The sequence below is a fragment of the Pezoporus wallicus genome, unplaced genomic scaffold (genome assembly GCF_028554395.1).
Source record: "Pezoporus wallicus isolate ANWC-B61680 ecotype Strahan unplaced genomic scaffold, APGP_CSIRO_Pwel_v1 scaffold_2584, whole genome shotgun sequence".
NCBI classification, from domain to species: Eukaryota; Metazoa; Chordata; class Aves; order Psittaciformes; family Psittacidae; genus Pezoporus; species Pezoporus wallicus.
This window is the reverse complement of record NW_026642851.1, coordinates 3,175,184-3,200,034: the sequence shown is the minus strand read 5'-3', so window position 1 is coordinate 3,200,034 and position 24,851 is coordinate 3,175,184. Positions and strand designations below refer to the sequence as shown.

Below are 24,851 nucleotides of genomic sequence, written 5' to 3'. Positions count from 1 at the left end.
CTTCTGCATAATCAAAGAGTTGAAGTGATTAGTGCTTTGAATTACCATGTCTTAATGGAATGGACTAATCCTAAATAAGGTATCTTCCTTTCTGGGATTTTTTTTTTTAATAACGATAGTTGAGGGGGGTCTGTAATATGCAAAAAAACTTTTCCTGCTATGCAGAAGTAGTCTGATTTCTTGTGTATCCTTTCAGGCAATTAAATAAATACATAACTATAATTGGAAACAAGCTTATTCTGTTTCTTTATTGCTGTTAGGGTTTTTTGGTCAGTCATTTTTGTTTGTGGGATGCTGTTTGGTTAGGGTTTTTTGTTTGTTTTGTTTGATTTTGTTTGGTTTTGTGTTTTTTTTTTTTTTAATACATAAATCCAGACATTTTCATAAGCAGGCTGCCCGAGGTTTATACTTCCTTAATAAAGGAACAGAAAGATAAATTCATTTGTCTGGAATGGGAGTTAGACAGAATGTTCTAGTATAAAATACTTTGTTGTAATGTGTAACTAAAAAGAGATAATTTGGAAGTTTCCGTCTGTATTTCTGGATGTCATTACGATGTAAAATAAGCAAACCTGAATAAAATAGTCACATAATTTTACTGTAAAGGCAGTGTAAAGTCCCTATTGATTTGGCCTTTGTTTCATAGTAATGCCTTTTAATTCTCTCTGAGCTCCAAATCCTGTTGATTTTTTCTTACTATTTTTTTTTTTCCTGCATGTATCCTGTTATATATACGAGTGGAGAATCAGTATGGAGAACCAGCGTTCTAGAATCAGTCTTTAAGAAGGCAACTAGTTAATTATTTTATTTCCCTTTCCTCCCTCCTCTGTTTTATGGTTTTCTTAAAAGAGAATGAGTCAAATTTATCCTAAATTAGTCACAGGCCTTTAATGTATATTGAATTAACTTTGGTTTTGGAGGTTGTAGTATCAGGGTAGCCATGAGGAGCTACTACTACTAACGGTGTCCTTCATTATTTTGCAAATACACAGACGTACTCAATTTTAGCATCTACTTATGAGTGCAAGGGAAGAAATCCTAACCCCCAGAATAAAGTGTATTCCTGAGAATAAATTCTGTATGAATAAGAGAATTTCTAGCAAAATCAGATGGTATTTTCTGGGTGTCTTCAGCATGCTTTAGTTCTTTCAAAGTAATGATGACATGCGGATCAAAGCAGACTGGGTTACTGCTAAATGGAGTTGTTTAAAAAAAGTTTCTTTTTGAAACTTAAAACCTCAGTATGAACTTTGAACATAAAAAAAATATTCTCAAACCAGTCTACCCACGGCTTACTCTGAAAATAAATCCTTTCACATTCCTAACACCAGACCGTCCACCCTAATCATGCCTTGCTTTAGCTATTGTGTACTTTATTTTCCCCAGTACTGCCTGGGTCTGCTTACTTTAACTCTGCCTGATGATTTGCAAACTGCGCACCCAGCTGCTGTATCCAACTAGCGGTAACCAAGGGCACCCAAGAAATGTTCTGGTGTTCTGTTATGTCCCCAGTTCCCTACAACTGAGGATGCTTCTGATAAAGAAATTCTTTATCTATTTGGTGTGTTGCATTCTTAAAAATGGCAGTGAATTTAAATGTCTACATAGAATTGAAGACCTGAGAGCAGTATTGTTTTCAAAATGGATTCAGTGGGACGTGAGTCTGTAAAATGCAAAGTTTTGGGCTTTTTTTAATACAGTTTGCCGTTCTAATTGACTAAGGAAATAAGATTTCCATGTTACACAGACACTCGATTACATCCTGAAAATGAGCAAGCTATTGCGCAGGTGGATTATGTGCCATTTAGAGTAGGTAGTTCCAGTATCCCTGATTCCTCAAACATTCTAGCCTCATGCCCTTCTGCTGCAATATGATATGTTGTCATACAAACCACAGTTTGAAAAGGGAGTCTCTTATATTTAATCTCTTTATAGAGGTATGGGTTTTATTGTTGTATGTTGTTAGTCATGGCTGATCTTTAAGCTGTTCGATGTTTGATTCAGCGATGCTTCTTACTCTTACTGTAATACAAAAAGGGTTCCATTTCTCTCACTTCTTGTCTGTTGTGCTTTTCCCCTTTCTGAATCTTCTAGAGAGTTGTTTAGTGCAATTAGAACATGCTTCTTGCTATGCAGGATGTTAGTTATGTAACTACATAGGATAGATACCAGGGTGGATTTTTAAAGCCAGTTGTGCCAGTTTAAATTTTCAGAAGACCTTAAGACTTAAATCCTCTAATGAATACCCTGACCCTATTGATAAAGTATTGTTGTATCTACATATCCCTCAACAATTGAAAATCGGGTCCCTGGATTGTTCTCCAGCAAGTTTTAAATCTGTTATGAAATACGATGCAACAGGATATGTGCTAAAGGAGGGAAGGAGGGGATGACTGTTGTTAAACATCACCCTTTCCCAATGTGCTAGAGGATAGAGACTACATTAGACACATTTCTCACCTCCCCCTCCTTCAAGACTGTGTTTGTTCAGAAAGCTTTGTGCCAAGTTGGTAGAGTTTGTTTTCACCAGAGTCCTCCTGGGCCTCCTTGCAGCTAAACTAAACACCTTTCACTAGTACCTTCTTGCCTCACTCCTGCTTTTTAGCTGCCTGGTTGCACAGATTGGATGTCTTTCCTCTCTAGTAAACACAAGCTCACCTGTGTGCTTTCACTGCCTGTTAGTGATTTTAGTTGTCTTTCCACCTAGGTCTTGCCTAGCATCAGGCACTGGAATAGCATCTGCTGCTATCAGCGATCATCTGGTTTTGTGCATAATGAGATTAAAACTAAGCACAGGTACCAGATGACACTGGGGTCAATTTGCTGTATAAGTGTCTTGTATTCTGATGCAGTTTGATGCTCCTTTGTACACTGCTCAGCATGGGTACTTGAAAGCCTGGGTGTAGTTAGTGTTGCCTCTGGTGCTGTGCCGCCTGCTCTGAACCTCCAGTCTCCCACTTCACGCAGCTGCATCTGCCAGTCAGAGCTCCATCCGCCATCCCCGCTGAATGCACTGCTGCTGAGTTGTAGCTGATAAAATAATGCTGGGCTACAAGAGAAATTTCCTGAAAACTTCTCTGACTTTAATTAACGCAGTGGTGCTGGTGTACTCCTGCCTTGCCTCAGCACCCAAACAACTGTGGGCTTTGCACAGGTTGCACGTTGCTGGTGTTTCTGCTTCTGTCTGCACTTTAGTTTGAACAAGCACTGTTTTGAAAGTATTTCCACTCTTTGCAGTATGCGCTGATACAAATAATCTTGCCTCCTTATCACTGCTGCCATGCTCTGGCCATTTGGACCATCAATAGCCAGGGGAAAAAAAAACAGAGAACTGAGCTGAGTTACAGCTATTCTGCTCTGCAGTCACAAAGGCACATGCCAGTGAAAACCAAGGGAAAGTGCAGGAATATGGATGAACAGAAGGGGTGGATCAGAAACAGGGCAGGATCAGCTCTGGTGCAAATTAAAACAGCTTTAGAAACTATGGGCTGTTTCTCAAACAACATTAGCATCATAAAAAGATACTGGAGGCAGATTTCCAGCTTGCTAAGTGCATGCTTCATAATAACTATAAAAATTACTTTATAATTTCTGAAGCTTTCAGGGAAGTCTGGTTGAAGTCACATGGTGATCTGGGCAGCGATAACAGGGAGCTGGACCTGAGGGAGGAGAACAGCCCAACACAGGAACAAGAAGTGTAGGGGGAAAAAAAATGTGCTTATTTTGCTGGTTTGGTTGTTTTTGTTTTTTTTTTTCTGGGGCGGAGGGGTTCTCTTGTGGTGCCTTGCAAGCAGAAAGAACTATTCTTAATTAAGTGCCTGTGTGTTACATTGGCACTGCAGCAGGATTTCCATAAAGTGGTCACCACATGATTTCTGAGCATTACAACTTTGTGAGCTTCTCAAGGTAATACAGTTTCTTCCCCCAGCTTATGTCTCATCTACCACTGCTTGCTTTTGCTCCAACAGATGTGTGCAATCAAACTGGCAATGGGATTCTTCTGCCAAACTCTGTATTCTTGGACCTTACCCCAGTGGATTTCTGTCTCACTTTCAGGCAGCCAAATACAAGTTCTACCAGTACCTAGCAAATGCTGGATTGGTAGTTGAACTTTTCCTTGTGATAGGTCAGGCTGCTTAAGAGCAGCTTTACTACTCATGGTAGAGGAAGATGAATGGGCTTGTCAAGCTGAAGTAGAGACATGGTGACTTGTTCAAGAGCAGTAAGTCTGCTCTTTTACGTAAGCAGGCTGGATTGCATAGTCTCAGGTGGCCACGTGTCATTTTCGGCTGGGTGTCTGCTGTCACAGCTTTGCAGCCAGGTTTGGCAGACATCAAAGTAAAAGTCTTCCCATACTTGTGGAGGCATGCCTAGCTATGGAGGTAGCAGGAAAGGGACGCGTGTCCTAGTCACAGCAGCATCACCACGGTGGGGAAAACCCATGTGCAGACGTCCTCTGTGACTTTGTGAGCAGTGTTCAGAAATAGCACTGGCTAAGAACCTGCTGTGCAGTGTCACTGACATCTCCCAAGTCAGGAGGGTGACCTGGATCTTTCTGTTCTGCAGGACCTCTCTCTCTAATGTAGCACCAAATAACCGACACAGGTACTAACAGTTGCCTTACCAAACCAGAAGTACCGAGTCCAATGGTGAGCTAGCTATGTTTGCAGCACTGTCAGTCATTCTTCTAACACTGGGAACTGTATGGAGCACACATGGAAGGAACAGAAGTCAGTGATTAACACAGCCAAGGCTGCACTAACTCTGCTTGATATATTTTGATACTAAATGGATTCATGGGCAATCAGTATTAGAAAGAAAGAGTATGTAAGTGTAGTAAAATGCTGCTTTTCAGAACACATGCTTGCTGGCACAGTAACTGTCTATAAAAAGAGGTAAGGCAGCAGCTTTCCATCAAAAAAAAAAAACCCAAACAACCTGCAAAAGCTTGGGCAGTATACAAAGTTGCATTAGTGAACAAGGCGTGAGATGATGTGGCTATTGGATAGCAAGCCAAAGGATTTTGCTGAGCTGGGGGCCGTTACATGACTGTTAGCAATCTGCTATTGAACAGGCTTAAATCTGGTACCTCGGATGATCAAGTTCTACAGCAGTCCAGCATAACTGTCAAATTACAATCTGAATCTTTTTATAATTACTCCCTTTTTTTAGATGGCAGTGTTCTGGTTTAAAGCATAAAAAGTAAAGAACTTCCTGATTAGTATTAGACTATATAATTAGTGTTGAATGATTAAATCTGTTTCTGGATGAGGAATTTTCTCCTTCGCATGGGGAAGTGAATTTTTTCAGGTATGCTTTGGCTATTTAAGTGTTTTCTGTGAGGAGATGCCTTCTTGTTCTTTCCCAGCAAGCATGAGCTGGAGAAGAACAGTAATAAGAGTAACAAGGTTTACAGACTACAGGAGAACATGGGCGCAGGAGAATTGTGGAGAGAGGGGCAGTTTGGTGTGGCAAGTTTCCTTTTTTTTCTTGTTGCTATGAAGAAGAGAGGAGTAAGGAGAAGCAAGGTCTGTGTATGTGATACCATACACATTATCAGGGTAGGAGAAAAAACACACAAGACTGCTTATGCTTTCCTCTCTCTTTTGCAGCATCTGGCTACAGTCATTCCTTGATAAATCAGCGTCTTTCAGTGAGAGAGGTCTTTTATGAGAAAATGGGAAGTCTAAAATAATTCAGTGTTCTTAAAAGACAGAATATCACTCCTCTATGTAAAAAAATATTCTAGATATGCTTTACATATTTCCTGCATTTTGACTAAAACGAGCAAGGTAAAAGGAGATTAGCATAGACACCATCCCTTTACCAAGTATCGTTTGCCAAAGTGAGATGTACTTATGTACATGTACTTGGTGATGAGAGCCAGGGTCTAATTTTGTACATCTGATCTCAGAACTGTCAATCTGTGTTGAATCTTCTGGAAAAGCTTTGGAGACTCTGTTTCAGGTTATTTTTCTCAATGCAAATATGGTTTTCTTTAGTACACTTTTTGATAATTAAAACTGTGCCAAAACCCTGCATTTTGTCATGTTTAATCTCTCTCTTAAGAACTAACTTTGTACTGTGTTACTGGAGGTGAATTAACATAATGGAGTCTTAATTTAAAAGAATCCGAGGCAGGCCTGTGGAACAGCAGATGCATAAGCCTAGTGCCTGTTGTGACTGAAATATTAGCAGAAATTATGTAATAATGGACCAAATTAGCAGACGCGTGGATAAATGCGATGTTCTGAGGAACAGTCCACATAGCATTGTAAGGGAAAGTCTGGTTTCTCAGACTTAGTTATCAGGGAAAATGCATTTGATGTAATCTGCTTCGATTTTCAAAGGGAACTTCACAAATTCTTCACATGATTTGGGAAAGAGGCAGGGTCCATTGCATGCAGAAGTCACTGGTTAAAGATAGGAAATGGGTAGAAATAAAGAGATATTTTTCACAGTGGTTGAAGGTTATTGATCGAGTCCCAGATAGATCAGTGCTAGGACCTCTACTGTTTAATGGAAAATAAATGATCCAGAAGACATGGTAAGTAGTAAGATGATAGCCTCTAGACAGTGCTGTACAGTGTCAACTGCAAAATAATTTTATGAGATGCAAGGGGAAATAGCATATGAAACTCAATATAGCTAGAGGTGAAAGGTTTACATTAGCTTGAGGTTATAATAAAAACTGAAGAAAATCAGCTTAGTTCTTAGTACCAGTCCAAAAAATAAATCAGATATTGAAAGAGTAGAGACCCTGCCACAACCATGTAAATCCATGCATTTTGCATGTTGTACATAGCTCCTCATCTTCTAACTCAAAAAAGGTGTTAATGGCACTGGAAATAGATCTGAAAAAGCAGCATGGATCCTAAAAGCTGCACTGAAACCATTCCTTGAGAATTAGGGATAATCAATCTGTAAAAGATTGGTATGACAGAAGGGTAATCGCCTGTAAAACGTGATACGACGGTGGTCTCTAAAATCAGAGGGAGTAAATAGGAAAAGTTTTTGCTCTCTACCTTTCAGTTCTCATATACAGTGAAAATCAAATTTAGCAAGTGACATATTAAAAACATGTTTCTTCACAGTGAATAGTTAAGCTGTGAAATATGAGAAGACTGTGGCTGTTAAAATTTCCCATAGATCAGGGAGTTTTTGAACAAATTAATGGAAGAAAAAATAAGATTATTTATATAGAAACAGCACATCTGGCTCAAGAATTCATCAAGTGGTAAATTGCCAAAGAGTGAGAGAGTGTTGTGGAAAAGCATCAGTTCATGCTTGCCCAGTTATTTTTCATTGGTATACTCTGTTTGCAGCTCTCTGGACAAGGTATTAGATGAGAAGCATCTGATCCAGTGTGGCCATTGTCGTAATAAGCTTTGAAAACAAAAGGTGGGGGGAAAAAAATGCATATATTGGTAAGAGCAAGCTTTTTAAAGAACTAAAGTTATATATTATCTATCTGATTTTGTATCTGTGAAGTCTAAAACCAATGGAAATTTTGCTGCAAATTAGCTGTAATTCTATTTCATGAAAGTACACAATAAATTGTATTAATAAAACATTGACATATGAACAGTAGAAGTGGTAAATGAGATTACTTCTTCAAATCTAACAATCTAGCTGTCATTAATAACATTTGAGTATAGATAATGAAAAATCATCTTCAGTGTTCTTTAAGCTAATGTTTTGAAATAGAATTGCTGTTAGGGATATCCCTTCAAGGTAGGAATAAACTAGTTTTTCTCCCATTTATAATTTTGGATATTTAATCCTAAGCAAAGTTTGCCTTTATTTTTGAGGCTCAACACTTGGTTTCTTTCTAGTCAGTCTGAAATATCTTCTGAAACAGCAAAGGACTCTTAGCAGGCTTTGTCAGACCTACAGTAACTTTTAATGTAGCTACAAAGCTCATTTAAAGTTTTTACTTCTTAGTCTGCTGTAGAAGTCTGATCATTTTTCAGGTTTACATACTGAATGCCAATTGAACCTGTTATCTCAAGAGCACACTGGCTTCAAGAATCTATTATAATTTTTGGAGTACTGGACACCATGGAATCAAACAGTGAGAACCTTCATGAGTAAAGATGAACAATGAAGGATTTCAATTTCAGAACAGGTTTGATCACTTAGTTGCTGGACTAAAGAAATTTCTTCCCTTAGCAGACTGTTCATTGTCTAAGCTTTTTACAGTTTTTGCTTTAATAAATAGGACTGACTGGTAGGAGAAAAGATAATGGATGAAAAGAATTTTTCCTTAGCATGCATAAGAAGGTAAATAAATCAGGAGTTGCAACTCCTGTAGGTCTTTAAAATCTTTTAAACTCATTCTGGTGTTGCATCCAGAGAATTCCCATGGATAACTGAGATTCTGCCGGAAGTTCAGCACCATTCTGATCTTTTCTGATTACTTAAATCTCAGTCGTGCAAGCACAGGGATAGGAGCCCTTATTGTCATCGAGGATCCTTCATTTCTCAGTACCCAAAAGCTGCTCTCTTTCTTCTGTGAAAAATCATAGATTCCTTCATTAATTTGGGTCATAGTTTTCATCCAGAAACTGTCACTCTGCATCTTTTGCTGTATCAGGTAGGCATTTACTTAGATCACACATTCCTTTGATATAACAGTTTCAGATTATCAAATTTGGTTGATATCATGTCTTGCCCGAGATACCTTTGAACAGCTTCTTGTGCGCCGCCTTTTAGCTTTTAGCACAACTGCAGGATGGTGTCCAAAGAGATGTCTTGATGTTGTGTAATCCAAACTTGAGGAAGTTGCTGTTAAATTACTGCACTGGGGACAAAGGAAATTTTCAAAATACTTTGTCTGAAGGAAGAATAATTTGATTATATGGGCTGGTTAGTGAAGTGTGGTATGATGTCGCCTGTGTGCTAAGCTAACAAAAAAAAAAACATTCCTGTCTTTCTACAACAGTACTGTGACAATTTAAAATGAAACCCTACTGCAAACTTGTTAGCCTTAATCAGTACAAATGCCAATGGATTTGTTGGAGCACAGATGCTCTTTTCTTGTTATGACACATTTCTGCATGAACAGAGAGTTTTTTGTTTTCATGTGTAATAAGAAATTGAAACAGTGGATGCAATAGTAAAATGTTCCAGCAGACGCAAGATGTAAGAATCTGGTGGCCTGAATGTTGGGGTTTAGAATATAAAGAATGGGGTTTACATCAAAGTTTTGCTGTTTAAGGAAGACCGTAACAGACAAATGTGACAGAACTTTTAAAATAATGATTAAAAGACAAGTAGGTCTGTGTTCACTAATATTCTTTGGGCATGGGAGCTGAACCGTATGCCAGGCAGGAGCGAGCAGAAAAGTCCCTGGTTGATACACACAGACTTCTCAGTAATATTAGCTGTGAAAAGAACATAGAAAAAGTGAAATTAAAAATAATTTTCTTTCTATCATAGAACATCTGCTTTCTTTATTTATGGCTCAGGTTTTTAAAGTAAATATTAATTTCAGAGCTCATTGTAACAATTTTTTCTTAAGCTTGGATGTCAGGAAGAGTAGTAATATTAATTGCTTGCTTATGCTTCTCTTTGTTTCTGAAGGAAGCTTCATCGTGCTGACTGGAGTATTGTATGGACAAATAGCATTGGTACACACTGAGAAAGTCTCAAGAAAAGAAAAATCAATGTAAGAGACTTATACAGTCTCCATCATTTCCTAGAAATAAAAAATACCAGATAAGGCATTATTTGGTCAGGAGAACCACAATCCACCTACTTGTGTAGGCCCTTTATTAGTATGTCCTTCAGTTTAAATGAACACCTACTAGTGCCATATTTAGCTTGCATGACAATTGCTCATGGATGCTGAAGGTTTTGCGTTGTCCTTTCTCCTTTCTGTTTTACTTTCCACCCACTGACTACTGCAAACTGCTTTCCTTTGTTTCCTGCAATTTTCTTGCCCCTGGCAATCCAGCCAGGCTTGTTACTCCTGCTGCTCTTTTTCCACTGCCTTATCTGGTTGCCAGCAGGAATAGTGAGAACGTAGGAGAAACGAAATGGCATTACTGCTGTTACTGTCTTCTCTGTCTAGCTTCAGCATGACCCGTGGATGTGATCATAGTGAAAGTTCCACTAACCATCAAGCACCATGAGCTATTTTATGATCCCAGTGTCTGCACAGTTACTTCTTGTGGAAGCTTCAGGTAAATAGCTGAAGATCTCAGTTACAAAGATTTTATTACTTGGGTAAAGCAGAATACGTCTTTCTTCAGACATTTTCTTGAAAATCTTTGTAACATTAAGCCTGTGTACTCTGTTCCATTTCATGCAATTTTGATGCCAAATGGGACAGATTTTGCAAAATGATGGACTCTGGTAATTTGAATTTCTCTTTGCTCTATTCCTTGCTTTACATAGGAAAGGTCAGTACTAGTATTCTACAAAGAACTGCAATTATTTGTGTTGTATTAGTGTCCACATCAGTCATTAGGTATGTTGATTATGTTAATAGGAGAATTGATAGAAGATCTAATAGGAGAACTGCAAGGCCAGGTTGAGGGTGGTGATTCTTCCTTTCCACTCTGCTTTCCTCTGGTGTGACCTCCCCTGGAGTACTGCATTCAGCTCTGGGGCCCCCAACATAAAAGGGACATGGTCCTGTTAGAGCATGTCCACAGAAGGGCCACAAAAATGGTTAGAGGGCTGTGAGACAGGCTGGGAGAGTTGGGTTTGTTCAGCCTGGAGCAGAGGAGGCTTCATGGTGACCTCACTGCAGTGTTTCAGTATTTAAAGGGGGATTTACAAGAAAGAGAGACAGACTTTTACCAGGACCTGTAGTGACAAGAGAAGGGACAATGGTTTTAAACTGAAAGATAGTACATTTGGATTGGACATAAGGAAGAAACTGTTTTGTGATAAAGGTGGTAAGACATTGGAGCAGGTTGCCCAGAGGAACTGTGGCTGCCCCATCCGTAGCAGTGTTGGATGGGGCTTTGATCAACCTGGGCTAGTGGAAGGTGTCCCTGTCTGTGGCAGGAGGGGTTGGAACTGGGTGAGCTTCAAGGTCCTTTCCAACCCAAACCATTCTGTGATTCAAGCTTAGGTTTTGGATTTTTTCAGTAAGCTTTATTCTCTCTGTGTGTTTTCTTTGGCTTGATACTTATTGTGAAGCCAAAAATCATTATAATTCAATAAGGTTGTGTTTCATTGTAATTATACTGGAGTCAAGAATAATATTCATAAATACAAACTGTAAGTGACATGCTATAATTAAATTTTGTTATCCACAGCCTTTATGTAAATGATCAAACAGTTTGTTTGCAATGGGAAAAGCAGATCAGTATTTCAGCAGAGGTGTTCTGGTCAAAGTTAAAAATATGCCTTTAAGTTCCATGTTTGTGTAAATTAAGGTTAGATTAGGTCCAGTTTATCTTTCGCCATTTGGCAGTGGGTATATTAAATGTTTTATCAGAAATGCAGCAGTTGCAATTCTGCTAATTTTCTGGCATATGTAAGGTGCAAGTGTTGATTCTTGTCACTGCAGTTACCTGAATGGCTCATTCTTACCAGTGTTGACTCAAGATTCTGGGAACAAACAGGATGTATACCTCTTGGGTTAGAAAGAGTTAAATTGTTCCTAAAGTTGTCCCAGAAATGTCGTAAAATGCTTGTGAAATACTGTGTAGAAAACTTTATTTTGCTGTGGGAATCCATCTAATTTTAGGCACGCAATGATGTCCTACAGTCTGTGCTTAGACCTTAAATGAATGTGTTGCTTTGAAGAAATGCTGGCCAGTTAAATTACCTTTTTGTTAAAAGGAAATTGATTTGTTCATTCATCTAAAAAAAAAAATAAATAAATCAAGATCTCTTTGAAAGATCGGTGGGGTCACATTGTCTCTTAGCTTTACAGAAAGAAAAGCAGCATGTAAGAATGCTTCCAGGAAACAATAAAAGCATATCAGTGTTTGTTTCTAGTTCAGTGCTTTTTTGAACATTGTTCATCAGCTGTCTCTGACAGTTTAATCTGCTTTACCTCACCTTTCACTTGAATAGCACAGAAAAGGATACTTCTTTAACATAAGTGGAGTATATTTTACAAAGTTTCATCCCATATATACTTATGAAATGATTATAATGCACCAAATAGAGATGTCGTCTGACACTGTTTAAAGAATAGCTTGCTTAAGTACAGGTAGGGAATTCTGCATACAATCCACATTCCTTGAATATATTCAGTACTTTCAGTTATTTGGATAATAAAATTACATTAAAGTGTTGCCTAGTTTATTCAGAATGTGCAACCTGCAGACTATCCGCAGTCTACAGCTAGAGCACTGGTCCTCTCAGTAATGTAGTTACGAGTCAGGAGTCAGTGGTAGGGTACTGTGCTTCTTGTTTTCGTCTGATAATCTGAAATATGGCATGATATTTTGGGAGATTCTACACTGAAAAATCTAGGTTGGTTTGTTTGCTCACCTTTTTACCTTATTAAAAGTACATTGTTTTTTATAAAACCAGTCGGTTTTGTGTTGAAATGTGCTGACTTCAGATATTATTTCTAAATGCAGCCATACGCTTTTAGAAAGTGGTGGAACAATGCTTACTATGTACAGTCTGCAGTTGGCTGACCTTGTGTACTAGCCATCCTTACTTTTAAAGATCCACCATGTAGTCCTTTTCATATTTATGAGATCCAGTGACAGTGTGACCCTAGCAACTGATACTCTTTCCTATGAAAAAAAACTTTGTCAGAGTGAGACACTTCTCCTTCAGGAACATCCTAAGGTTTTGTCATGGTTTTAAACCCTGTCAACAAGTCAGCCTCGCAGTCTACTCCCCACCCCACCCCCCAGCCCCCCTCTCATGGAGGGATGGGGAGGAGAATCGAAAGAATGTAACTCCCACGGGTTGAGATAAGAGCAGTCCAGTAACTAAGGTGCAACACAAACCACTGCTGCTACCACCAATAATAGTAATGATAACGGAAATAACAAGGGAAGAGAATATGATACCACCCACCGAAACGAGCCCGACTGAGCAGTGAGTGCCCTTCTGCGTAACTCCCAGTTACATCCCGGGCATGCCGTGCTGTGGTATGGAATACCTCTTTGGTCAGTTTGAGTCAGGTGTCCTGTCTCTGCTTCCTCCCGGCTTCCCCTCCTCCCTGGCAGAGCATGAGGCTCACAAAGTCCTTGGTCAGACTAAACATCAGTGTTAGCAGCGCTGTTCCCAGGCTGAAAGTCAAAAACACAGTGCTGCACCAGCTACTAAGAAGGAGAAAAAAATGACTGCCACTGCTGAACCCAGGACAGGTTTCTAAATGTGGAAGTGATTTTCAGATTTTACCATGGAGGAGTGTGTTTGATGTCAGGTCTGTGTTGCCATCCTCTTGGTTTTTGCTTTCTGTGGATATGCCTTGGCAGGCAAAAAGTTTTGTTTTCAGTTTTATGAGTGCAACAGCACTGAAAATGAGATAAACACTGAAGTTTCTGGCTGGTCAGAATCTACCAGAGGCTCTCCAGAGGGTTGGCTTTAGGCTTGAGTGCAGTTTCAAACTTGCTTACCTGAATCTTAACATGGGTTTTAAACTGTGTTAATCTGAGCAAACATGCTTGAAAAATACATCTTGGACTCAGTCAAGGCCAGGGTCAGGGGGCATTGTGCCCTACTTAGGTTGGTCAGTCATACTCCCCATAGGGTTTCCCATAACTGCATTCATTCCTGCTTCACGTTCTAGCAGTGCTCTCCAGTAGTGGTTGCTTTACCCTCAATTTTTCCAAGCAGTTCAGTCCGATAGGATTTCTTCAGATTTTTTGCTCCATATACAGTGTCAGTCTGTTTCTCCCATCTGCCTGTTATCTGTAAACCATTGCCTTGTAAATTTAGGTGGTGCTTTCACTGTGTTCTTTTTGCCTGTAGAAACTGATTTTGGAGGGGACACGCATTTGTCTTTAACTGAACTGAGCTGGGTTGTTGCTTATCTTAAACAAAGTGTGTTTGAGTCTTTTTTTGCAAAGAGGCTTCTATCCCAGCTGACACACTGTCTGCGTGTGTGTAAGGGTAAGGAGAAACCAGTGAAGCATTGCACTACCTGAACAGGGGTTTTCATGCTGCCAACATGAAAGACATTGCACTGGCTAAGAGCATTTCCAGCCTGTGGTTCATGTTCTTTAGCTTATCACTGGTGCTATCTGTTCTGTGAGTCATCAGCTGCTGGTATTTCTTTATATAGGGACTGGGTGATATTTGTTCACTTTTGCTTGATGAAACAGTGGTGTTGTCAGCATTGACCTGTGGTAGAAAAGTCACTTTTATAGATGTTCATTGAGCCAGCAGTTTTATGCACTGTATCAAAAGTGTATTGTATCTTTGGTCAGTGGAGCAGACTATAGTGAGCTTTTTCAGTACAACAAACAGTGTGATCAAGATTAAAATGCCAGAACTATCAAATATATCTTTAGTTAGCTTGACTTAATCTAATGAAATGTCAAACATTTCTTCTCATGCCTCTTTGCCTTCTGATCTAGATAGAGAAGGTCTTAGGGTGGTAATGTCAGTATTACAGTAGGTACAGATTGTTTTACATTTGGTTAGTCTACTTAACCTGAAAAGTGAAGAGCTAAGCCCTAAGAGAGTTCTGCTGTATTTTATGACTGGAGCCTAAAAAGATTATTAAGAAGAATCTCTCTTGTATCAGTAACTAAGTTGCCACGAATTAAATCAGATTATTAAGGCCTTAACAGACGGTTGCACTGGGAGCAACTCCAAAGTCTTATCTGGACTTCAGAGGACTTTGAGGGGTTTGTTATTTTTTAAATAATTTTCTAAAAACGTGGTGCCCTGGAATGAATACAAAATTATCTGCAATTACAGGTAAGACTGCTGGATATTCCAGGGCATGATTATAGAATGATACTTCTTCTGTTCTATCTTACTGAATTGCTGCTCCCTAACAATTAAAAAAAAAGATAAAATGCACCCAAACAGATGCTCCTTTTAACTTGGGCTGCTGTTTGGTTGTTTTCTTTTTCCTATCTGCGGGGATGTTGTCTTTGTCTATCACAGTATGCCTTTGATTTGGCTGCGCAGTATCTTATCTCTCCTGCCATCTGTGTATGTACCTACCCCACAGTGGATTTACCACATTTCATTTAGATGATGAATGCAAGTACTGTAAACAGCACCATTAAAATTAATGTAGCAATTACTTTAACTTCATCTGTGCAGAATTTTTCCCTTGAACTGGTAACTGCCTCTAGTCTGTGCTGCAGCTGCCCCTGTTGAATCCCTGTATCAATGCAAAGATGGCCAAAGCCATACTAAAAATCTTTTTTTCTTTCTCCACAAACTGGAGTTATGAAAGAAGTGTGTCTGAAAGAAAATATTCCACCTGGATGGAAGTCTTTGTGCCTGAGTCAGTAAGCTGAAGTCTCAAATTACCAAGTCGAGCAGTAACTTTAAGCCTTCTACTTTTCTGGAACTTGTGCCAGCATAAAAAGATTGTAACATAAGTTGCTAGACTCTCCCATAAACATGGAATAATGAGGAAATAATTAATTCTCTCATTACCCTACACTATGTTTTATTCAAATCAAGTCTCAACAGTATTGCTACTTTTCAACCTCGGTATTTAAAACAGCGTTACATTAATGATCATTCTCAAAGGGTGAGATGTTGGCATATCAAGTTGTTTTTTTCGGCTGTACTTTGACGTGTAAAATGTAACACTGAATTTGATAATGTTAAGTTCCACTCACAGAGGTTTAAAGTGGCAGAAGTGCTTTCATCATTTCCTGTTGATGACTTCCAAAGTTTTGGCACAAACTTTAGAATATTACTGGTTTTTAAAATAAACCAAACGAACACCAAACCCAAACAAACCAAAGCAAAGCAAGTCCCTCCACAACTACTTCTCCATAACTTGTATCTCAAGCTTTGCTAATGCATTTGTTACATAAAGCTTTGAAGACATCTTCCTCCAGATGCAGGTATCCAGCAAGAGCCCATTAATTAAAATTTGGCAAATCTTTAATCTTTACTGTAAACATGTAAAAATCAGCTTTAGCCTACCTTTTTCTGGTACATCATAATTTTTGCCATCTCTCCAAGCCATACCTAAAGTATGTATGCACATTTGAATGTTTCATTTTTAATTTTGGTCTCTTGGCAATTTTCATCTCTGTGGTGCTCTTTACTTTGCAGAGAGGGGAGTGGTCAAGGGCAGAAGAAGAGCACTAACCAGGGCTTTTTTTTCAGCCGTGTTTGGGATAGGGCTTGGTATCCTGAGAGTTCTTGAACATAACTTGTGACTTGCTTCATTTGTGTTAGTCCATCCTGGTAGCAAGGATTAAAATTACTAACATCATGACATGACTCTCCTTCTCAGTATACCAGGTTACTAGGCATTCTCCTAAACCATGCAGCTGTTCATGATTCTCTTCTGCAATAAATTATGATTTATAATGTAGAACAGACTCTGTAGTAGATATTTTAGAAACTCATCTTTTAAAAATGAGCTGTTCAATTGCAGTATCCAAAACAAATAAAATAGTTACCTTTTGAGCTAACTGCTTGAAACAGAAGATGCTTTTAACAAAAGCCAGGTACTTTTGAAAAACAAGCAGTTTTGGTATCTTTTTTGCTTTATCCTTTTAGTGAAAGCAATTCATTATCACTTGTCTTTCCAAGGATGTAGAAGCCATGTAATGTACACTAATTTAGGTCAATAATGTATTCTATTTTATTTTAATAATATTTTTAATTGTGAGAGACTATGCAAAGTCTTATTTCTTTGAGCTTGGCTCACTTAGCTATTCCACGATAATGTTTACATGAAAAACTGCTTTTCTCAAATAAGGAGTACACTTTCTTTTAAGCTGTAAAATGTATTCAGACCTTTCAAGGTTAAACTGTGGATGTACGCACAGTGTTATATTGTAAAATAATGGTTGCAGATGATGATTAGATCCGTTGCTGATCTTTGCTCATTATATAGGCAACAGATTTTTTTTTGGTGCAGGAAATACATAGAATTTTCTTCTCATAGTTAAACCTGAGTATTTTTTTTACTGATTTTTATAAATCAGTAAGCAGTACAGTGTAGTACAGTATGTCTCCCTTTTCTTCATGCTCCCAAGATATAGAACAGCTGCTGCGCGATCACGTGCTAGTGCTATATTCAGTGAGAAATTCTTCAGTATTAAAGCATTTCAGATGTAAATTGAGAGGTACGTAATCTCATGGAAGACTTGTGTGTTCAATATGTGCTTCCTAAAGGAGTGTTAGGAGCAGGATGTTTTAAAAATACTTACCTGATCCCACTCATACAATATTTTATCATTCATTATAAATTTCCAGGAAGCACTGTGGCAGTATTTCAAAGGAGAAACTCCTGAAATCCTGTTAACATTACAGTTGTCCTTCTTCAAACTCACTTCTGTGATGGTGCCTACGGAAAAAATAGTAATTGGACAGCTGGTGCAACTGCTCTTAAAATCTTATTATTACCTTGCTCTACCCATGTCTTTCTGTACCCAGCCTTTTTTCATCTTGTACTCAGTCTTCAAGCTCCTGTGAGAGTGGTTGTCTCTTTGTTAAATATTTATAAAGCTATGATATCAAAGTGTTGCTTTTAGCAGTGTTGCTAATAAGCTCGCAGAAGTTTTACTGTTCATTGCCAAAGCAGAAAAGTGTGATGTCCCTAACTGATTTTATGAGAATCTTTCCTTAGACTTTAAAAGGTAGGTTGTATAACCAGTATTCTGTATTTTTGTTTAAGCTGGAACTTCTATTTGGCAATGGTAGATTTACAATAGTAGAAACACAATTTGTGATTTTGAATGAGATAGTTAATGTTTGGAATTCTGAAATAATACGGGATATAATTAGCAAACATTGCATTTAGTTTTTGCTGTATTGTTTGGTGTAAAAGTTTATGCTATTTGTGGTTATTATAAATGTTATGAGGTTATGATGACATAACGCTTCTGTCATCGCAGAACTTGAAAATTTAGCGAATAGGTCTGCCTGCCAAAAAATACCTTGTCTTTGTCCTGTAAAATTCTATACAAGCCTTATTTTATTGTGATAAAACACTTGAAAATTGTCATTTAATATTGTCATTTTTATTCTACTATGATATTTTTATAATAAGGCACATTAAAAAAATAGCCTAAGGATTTTAAATGCTGGGTTTATACAAACAGCAGAGCAAGATCAGTGACATTGACACTGCACGCTACCCATATGAACCTGGGAGCTGGTGAAACTGCTTTATGGCAACCTAAGTTGCTAAAGCAGCCCTCAGGAGCTTTCCAGGGCTGGACTGGCTGGACCTTTCAGGCCACTTCCCTGCCACCCAATTCCCCCAGTTTTATGAAGAAACGTGTATTTCATGCTCCTCACCTTCAAAAACAAGAGGTTGAAAGAGCAAACCCAGTTTCTTTTCTCTGAATCACTGCCTGGTTCCAGCATTGGCCTTGTTAGTTTCCTGTCCTCAGCGCACGTAATGGATTGGAAGCTCTTAATGGAAAAGAAAAAAAACATCACAAAAAGAAGGCAGACTGGGCCTCTTTCAGCCATTTTGAGATCCAGACGTTTGTTGCATTAGCTCATATTTTGTCCTTTTTCTTCTTCAGTTGAAGTAGAAGCTTCTTTGGTGGTGGATGTAATTGGTCTCTTAGCTGAAGAGAACTGAAGACTGCAAATGGGCAGATCTTGAATGTTTTTCAGCAGGGCACTCATGAGCCATGGCAGCTTGAGAGAGGCAACAGCTTTCACATCTTGGTTTCTTCTGAACTTCCAAACAGGCTGGGAGCCAACTGTCACAGCCAGAGCACAGAGGCAGCTTCTTCCTTGTCTTTCTGTATTTCTGCTGGCATGTTTAATGGCTAATTCAGAAAAGAAAACTAGAGCGTGGCCCACCAAATTTCCAAGGCATAAAAGACTTACGCCCATTGTAGTGTTAAAGGTGAAAGACCTTGTGGATACTGTATGAAGGTGAAGGACATTAGTACAGTTTATCATATCATGTGTTTTAAGTAGGGAGTTGCTTTCTGAGTTAGTTTTGACCTAGTCGCTTCTCTCCTTGCATTTTTCTAGAGGTTGGTTTCTTGCTATCACATCAGATATAAGCTGTTTGCCTTCAGCTGAAGGGCTTTCACGGACTACCCCCATTTTATCATCTTTCATTTTAGTTTGATAATGTGATGATTATAGTTGCAATAGCCATTTGATAAATTTTCCCTACCTCTGTGCTGATTCTTGTGGTTTTGGGGAGTTTCTCTTGGGTCTGTTCAAAGCCACATAATTGCTGTGTTTCATAATCTTTCTTCTAATTTTTCCTTTCCCTTGACTTGAAATGAAAAGAATCTTTTCATTTGAAGAGTGTCCTGTTATGCAGAAAGCTATCTTACTCTTTTTATTTTATTCACATTTCTATATCATGTCTGTATAATATATAACCCTTTATTGTGCACAAGGCTGTAAGTTTTCTTAAAGGGAGCAGACATCACTGTTTTGTTCAGTGACTTGTGGAGTACACGCTGCATATTCTGCAATTCCCAGATGTTATGATAAGGTAATTGTTCAAGCAATGTGCCTACATCTTTTATTAGCTGTTGAAGACTCTTCTGTCATGTGATACATCCATATTCCATCAAAAATAACTGAAGTTTGTTCAGTGTGCAAAAGAATTAATGACATTCACAATTTTTGCGTTTTCTGCATTGCAGTAACTTGAGGTTTTTAGTTCTGTAGAGCCACTCTACCCATTCCTCCTCTGAGAAGATGAGACACCCTCATTTCTCCTATCCATTTCCAGTACCCTGCCTCAGTCCTTTCAGATCTCATCTTCAACATCTCAACAGTGCCACCATGTCCCAGCTTCCTCTCAGACTGCCTGAAGGCACCATCGTATCTGCTTATACTCTCAACACCCTCCCTCATGTTTGATGTTTCCGTTTTGGGCAACAGGCAGCATGTTCTGCAGCTGACACAAGCTACCTGTGTACTCCAGAATTAAGTGCATGGCAACTTGTGCTGTAACCTTCTGTTGTGGTTTAAACCCAGCCACACAGCTCGTTCACTCACTCCCCCCCACTTTCTCCCTCTTTCTTTCCTTTCCCCCTTCCCTGCTCCTGGAGGGATGGGGAGGAGAATCAAAAGAATGTAACTCCCACAGGCTGAGATAAGAACAGTCCAGTAACTAAGGTATAACACAAACCACTGCTGCTACCACCAATAATAGTAATGACAAGAGAAAATAACAAGGGAAGAGAATACGATAACGTCCGCCGAAACAAGTCTGACCCCAAAAGAGAGCCCCTACCCTTCCAGGTAACTCCCAGTTACCTCCCCAGGAATGATGTGCTGTGGTATGGAATACCTCTTTGGCTAGCTTGGGTCAGGTGTCCTGTCTCTGCTTCCTCCCGGCCTCCCCTCCTACCTGGCAGAGCATGAGACTCAGAATGTTCTTGGTCAGAGTAAACATTACTAAGCAGCAACTAAAAACATCAGTGTTATCAGCTCTGTTCCCAGGCTGAAAGTCAAAACTGCACCAGCTACTAAGAAGGAGAAAAAATTGGCTGCTACTGCTAAACCCAAGACACCTTCTAATTTCACATGACGGAAGAAGGTTTTGTATTTTTCTTGTTGTTATGGGCACTAGTGGGATCTTCATTATTGATTTCTAGGAACATATTTTTCGGGCCCTTGTTTTTGTCTAATCTATTTTATAGCTCAAGAACTATTGGTGGTCAATAGGTTTTGAAAGATAATATACCATAAACTATTCTCATTAACGAACTTTACTAAAAGTCATTCTCTCAAGTTAGTTTTGAGATCCCATCTGTTGAAGATAATGTGAACTGCTAGTTGATTGAAAAGAGCGTAGGGTTTTTCTTGGGTTTGTACAATCTTTCATTAAAGCTTGAAACTATCCAATACTTAGAGTAATGTAGTCTTTGTCTGAAAACACATAAAGCTACAGCACTGAGAGCTTTGACAGGTAATGTGAACATGCAGTGGCTTTCTTGAGGAATATAAAGTCAAACATATCATGGGCTGCATCAAAAGGAGCATGACCAGCAGGTCAAAGGAGGTGATCCTGCCCCTCTACTCTGCTCTCATGAGATCTCACTTGGAGTATTGTGTGCAGTTCTGGTGTCCTCAACATAAAAAGGACATGGAACTATTGGAACAAGTCCTGAGGAGGGCCATGAGGATGATCAGGGGACTGGAGCACCTCCCATATGAAGATAGGCTGAGAAAGTTGGGGCTGTTCAGCCTGGAGAAGAGAAGGCTGCGTGAAGACCTCATGGCAGCCTTCCAGTATCTGAAGGGGGCCTAAAAGGATGCTGGGGAGGGACTCTTCATTAGGGACTGTAGTGACAGGAGAAGGGGTAATGGGTTCAAACTTAAACAGGGGAAGTTTAGATTGGATATAAGGAAGAAGTTCTTTACCATGAGGGTGGTGAGGCACTGGAAAGGGTTGCCCAGGCAAGTTGTGAATGCTCCATCCCTGGCAGTGTTCAGGGCCAAATTGGACAGAGCCTTGAGTGACATGGTTTAGTGTGAGGTGTCCCTGCTCATGGCAGGGGGGTTGGAACTAGATGATCTTAAGGTCCTTTTCAACCCTAACTATTCTATGATTCTTCATCTGCATGTTTGTATTTTAAAATATAGGGATGACAGATATAAAATGCTGCAGGATCATTACTGTGATTTAAGAATCTGAGCTTTGGCTTGTGTATATAACTAAACATGTGAAGGGTGTGCATTTGCTTTTAGATGAATGCCTACTTTATTATTATTATGGGAAACTTTTGGCAGCTTAATACTGTTGCTTATTCAGTAACTGGTCACAGGAGAACATGGGCAACATGTTTAGCATGTTCAGTCAGTTGATTCAGCAGTGTCATTGTAATCTCACACAGTGACATCCAAAGGTAGGACACAGAAACTCCAGAATAAGGGTTGCCTTACCAAAGTTTTATAGGAAAATGGATGAGAATGGATCCCACCAAGGCTGCTGCTCTCCTTCTCAAATGGCCCTGACAGTGCTGGTGAGGTTAAGGTGAAAGTGGTCTTTTCCCTCCCCTTCCCAAAATGACCTCTCAGAGGAATTCCAGAGAGGAGACAGTGCAAGACTCCTGCTGGTAGGATCTTGTGCAGAATGCGCAAAGCTGCTATAAGACTGGGATGTAACGTGGTACATAAATTCATGACACTAGCTGAAAGCAGCTTGTATGAGTACTACTCTGGGAAACAGAAATATGTCATTGCAGTTCTTCCCCAGGTTTCCCCAAATCCTTTTCACTTGAATTGCATCTGCATCGTGATTTCCTTGGATTTTCTGCAGCTCTAGACCCCTTGGATTCCTATATTTTTTCTGTCTATAAGGTTGTCTGAGCACCGGTAACTGTGCTGGAATGCCAAAGTAGAAATAGAACTTCTGAGATAGTTTCAACAGGTTGAATATAAGGCATTAAGTATGAAGCAGCTCCTGCCCTGCCTCATTATATGTGCCCAACATAATAAATCTCAATTTCCTAATCTGCTGTGCCTGGCATATTTGGATCGCAGTGTGTGCTTTGTGGGGTGAAAGGTCTGGCATGGTGCAGTCTGGATGGGATGACTCATGCACAAAAGAGACCTCCTAGAAGGTTCAGTATGCTGCCAGCTGCAGACTGGTGCCGAGTCCCCTGCCTGTCCCTCTGACATAAACCATCATGTGCTCTTCCTGACTGCACAGTCTGATAAGCTTCTCGTGTCTCCTGTCATGAGCGGAGATGCTGTGTCTGCCTTGTCTTAATGCAACTCGATCTGCTGGTCCCCTGCATCAGATACAGGTGAGAGGCTGGGGAGCATAGCAGCTGGGAAATAGTTTGAAGTGCTTGTAAGGTGCAGTTGGTTTGTGTCAGTATAATGCCTGGCATTGTATGGACCCATCTGCTGTTGGTCTCCAAATGTAGTTTTAAGTATTTTAAAGAGTCTGCTTAGCAGAGCTGTTAAGATGGGGCCATGGTAATTCCTGTGTTCATGTGCATTTGTCTTGCTGGCACAGAAGGGTGCTGGTTACACCCACCCACACAAACACAGGTGCTTCAAGCATGTTTTTACATCATCTTCTTTAAGTAAAAGTTAAACTGATGTCTGCTTTCTTGCATGCTTTTGAAGAATTTTAGCTCCTTGTTTAAGAATTTTGCTTTGGTTCTACTGTGTTTTGAAATTGCTTCTAATTCACTTCTGATTCATGAAGAATCGGTGTTCATCTGTCTTCTAATACAGGTGGATAATGGCCATTTTTTTTCTTTGTGTTCTAAGAGTATAGGTTGTGACAGTATTTGCACAGGGACATGGTGCAATTTATCAGGGAAATAATCTGTGGAGAGCTGGGAATTTGTGTGTATTTACTGAGAAGCTGAGGAGGACTTCAGCAATTCATGAGTAGAGATCACAGGCCCTGTTTACTTCTTTACATGCCTGCTTTCAGTGCTGTAGGTCTGGGTGAATTAATCTACAAAAGGGTGTTTTACAAAATAACTGAAATATTGTTTGTCTTTTTAGGCTGTGAAACATGATACAGAACTGTACAATTGGATGAAGGGGAAAGGGAAAAGTGCCATTGATAGCTAGGATAGCAACATGGGAAATACAACCACCAAATTCCGCAAAGCTCTTATAAATGGAGATGAAAACTTGGCCTGCCAGATCTATGAGAGCAACCCTCAACTAAAAGAAACTCTTGACCCAAATACTTCGTATGGAGAAACGTACCAGCACAATACTCCACTCCATTATGCTGCTAGACATGGAATGAACCGTATTCTGGGGTAAGTATCTTCTGAAGTTTTGCTTCAATGTGAATAACTTGCCTAAGAAATGGAGGAGTCTCAGCTAGGTTATAAATACCTCATGTGTGTGTATGTATACGCGCGTATGTATGTGTATTGCAGACACAGAATTTATAACATGTTCAAGTATTAATAAAAATCGTGCAAATTTGTCTGTAATCACAGACTGGTATAACAGTTTTTAATCTGATTTTTAGTGTCTTTGTTCCTCCTTGTAACATTAGTTTTGTACAGTTTTAGCTGGCTTCCTGAAGACTCCTATACCACAGTTCTTTGCAAATAGTGCCTGTTCTGTTTTTGATATGCTTTCCTGTCTTAAAATCACCTGTTGGTAAAGCCGTACTTAATGTATACCATACTGATTGTATCTAATTCCAGATGGCCCAATATACATGTCCAGTTCTTGTGTTATTCAGACAGCTTTTATTTATTATTTATATTTTATTTATTATGTTAATATCTTGATAATGAGTAAGTTTATTACTGTCACGGTCAACATGCACAGCAATCCCTAATGTTAGCTACTTCCATTCTTCTGTACTTTTGTCAGTGCTCTATGATCAGTTAAGGATTAACATCTTACCCATGTCCAGGTATTTCAGGTACAAGCTGTTCTGGTCTAATATTTCATCAAGCTAGTGCTGTGTAGACATTGCTAAACCTCTTCTTCAGCAGGTAGTAAGTTAGAGAGGATTTCATAAATATCCTCTTCCTTATGTTTGGAAACAGAACAGAAACACTACTAAACTGTATTATTAATATTCTTTTCATCTCTGTGTTTATGTCGCTGATGGACCTGTGGTATTCATAAGATTTGTTTTGTCCCTCATATGCTGTAACTTCACCAGCTGTCTGGCCTCCCACCATAAAGTTTTCCATAGTATTTTAGATTAACTTAACAATTTTTTGTACTTTATAACCTCTCGTGTATCTTGATTTTTGCTAAATACTTTTCTGCCTGCCCCAATGTGTGCTTTGTTTATATTTTTAATTGATGTTTTTATTTCATTG

At 39.2% G+C, this 24,851-nt stretch overlaps 1 protein-coding gene across 5 annotated transcripts in view; it reads left to right on the top strand.

The window, feature by feature from the left end:
- ANKIB1 (ankyrin repeat and IBR domain containing 1) overlaps nucleotides 1-24,851 on the top strand; it is a 96,248-nt gene that overhangs the window by 13,853 nt on the left and 57,544 nt on the right. For 4 of the 5 annotated variants that reach the window (XM_057432886.1, XM_057432887.1, XM_057432883.1 and 1 more), the window contains one exon: nucleotides 23,554-23,819. In XM_057432886.1, the coding sequence (XP_057288869.1) occupies nucleotides 23,632-23,819 (188 nt within the window). In that variant the 5' untranslated portion in view covers nucleotides 23,554-23,631. Of the gene's footprint in view, nucleotides 1-22,567; nucleotides 22,836-23,553; nucleotides 23,820-24,851 lie in introns of those variants that run through there. The other variant, XM_057432885.1, reaches the window with a different exon arrangement.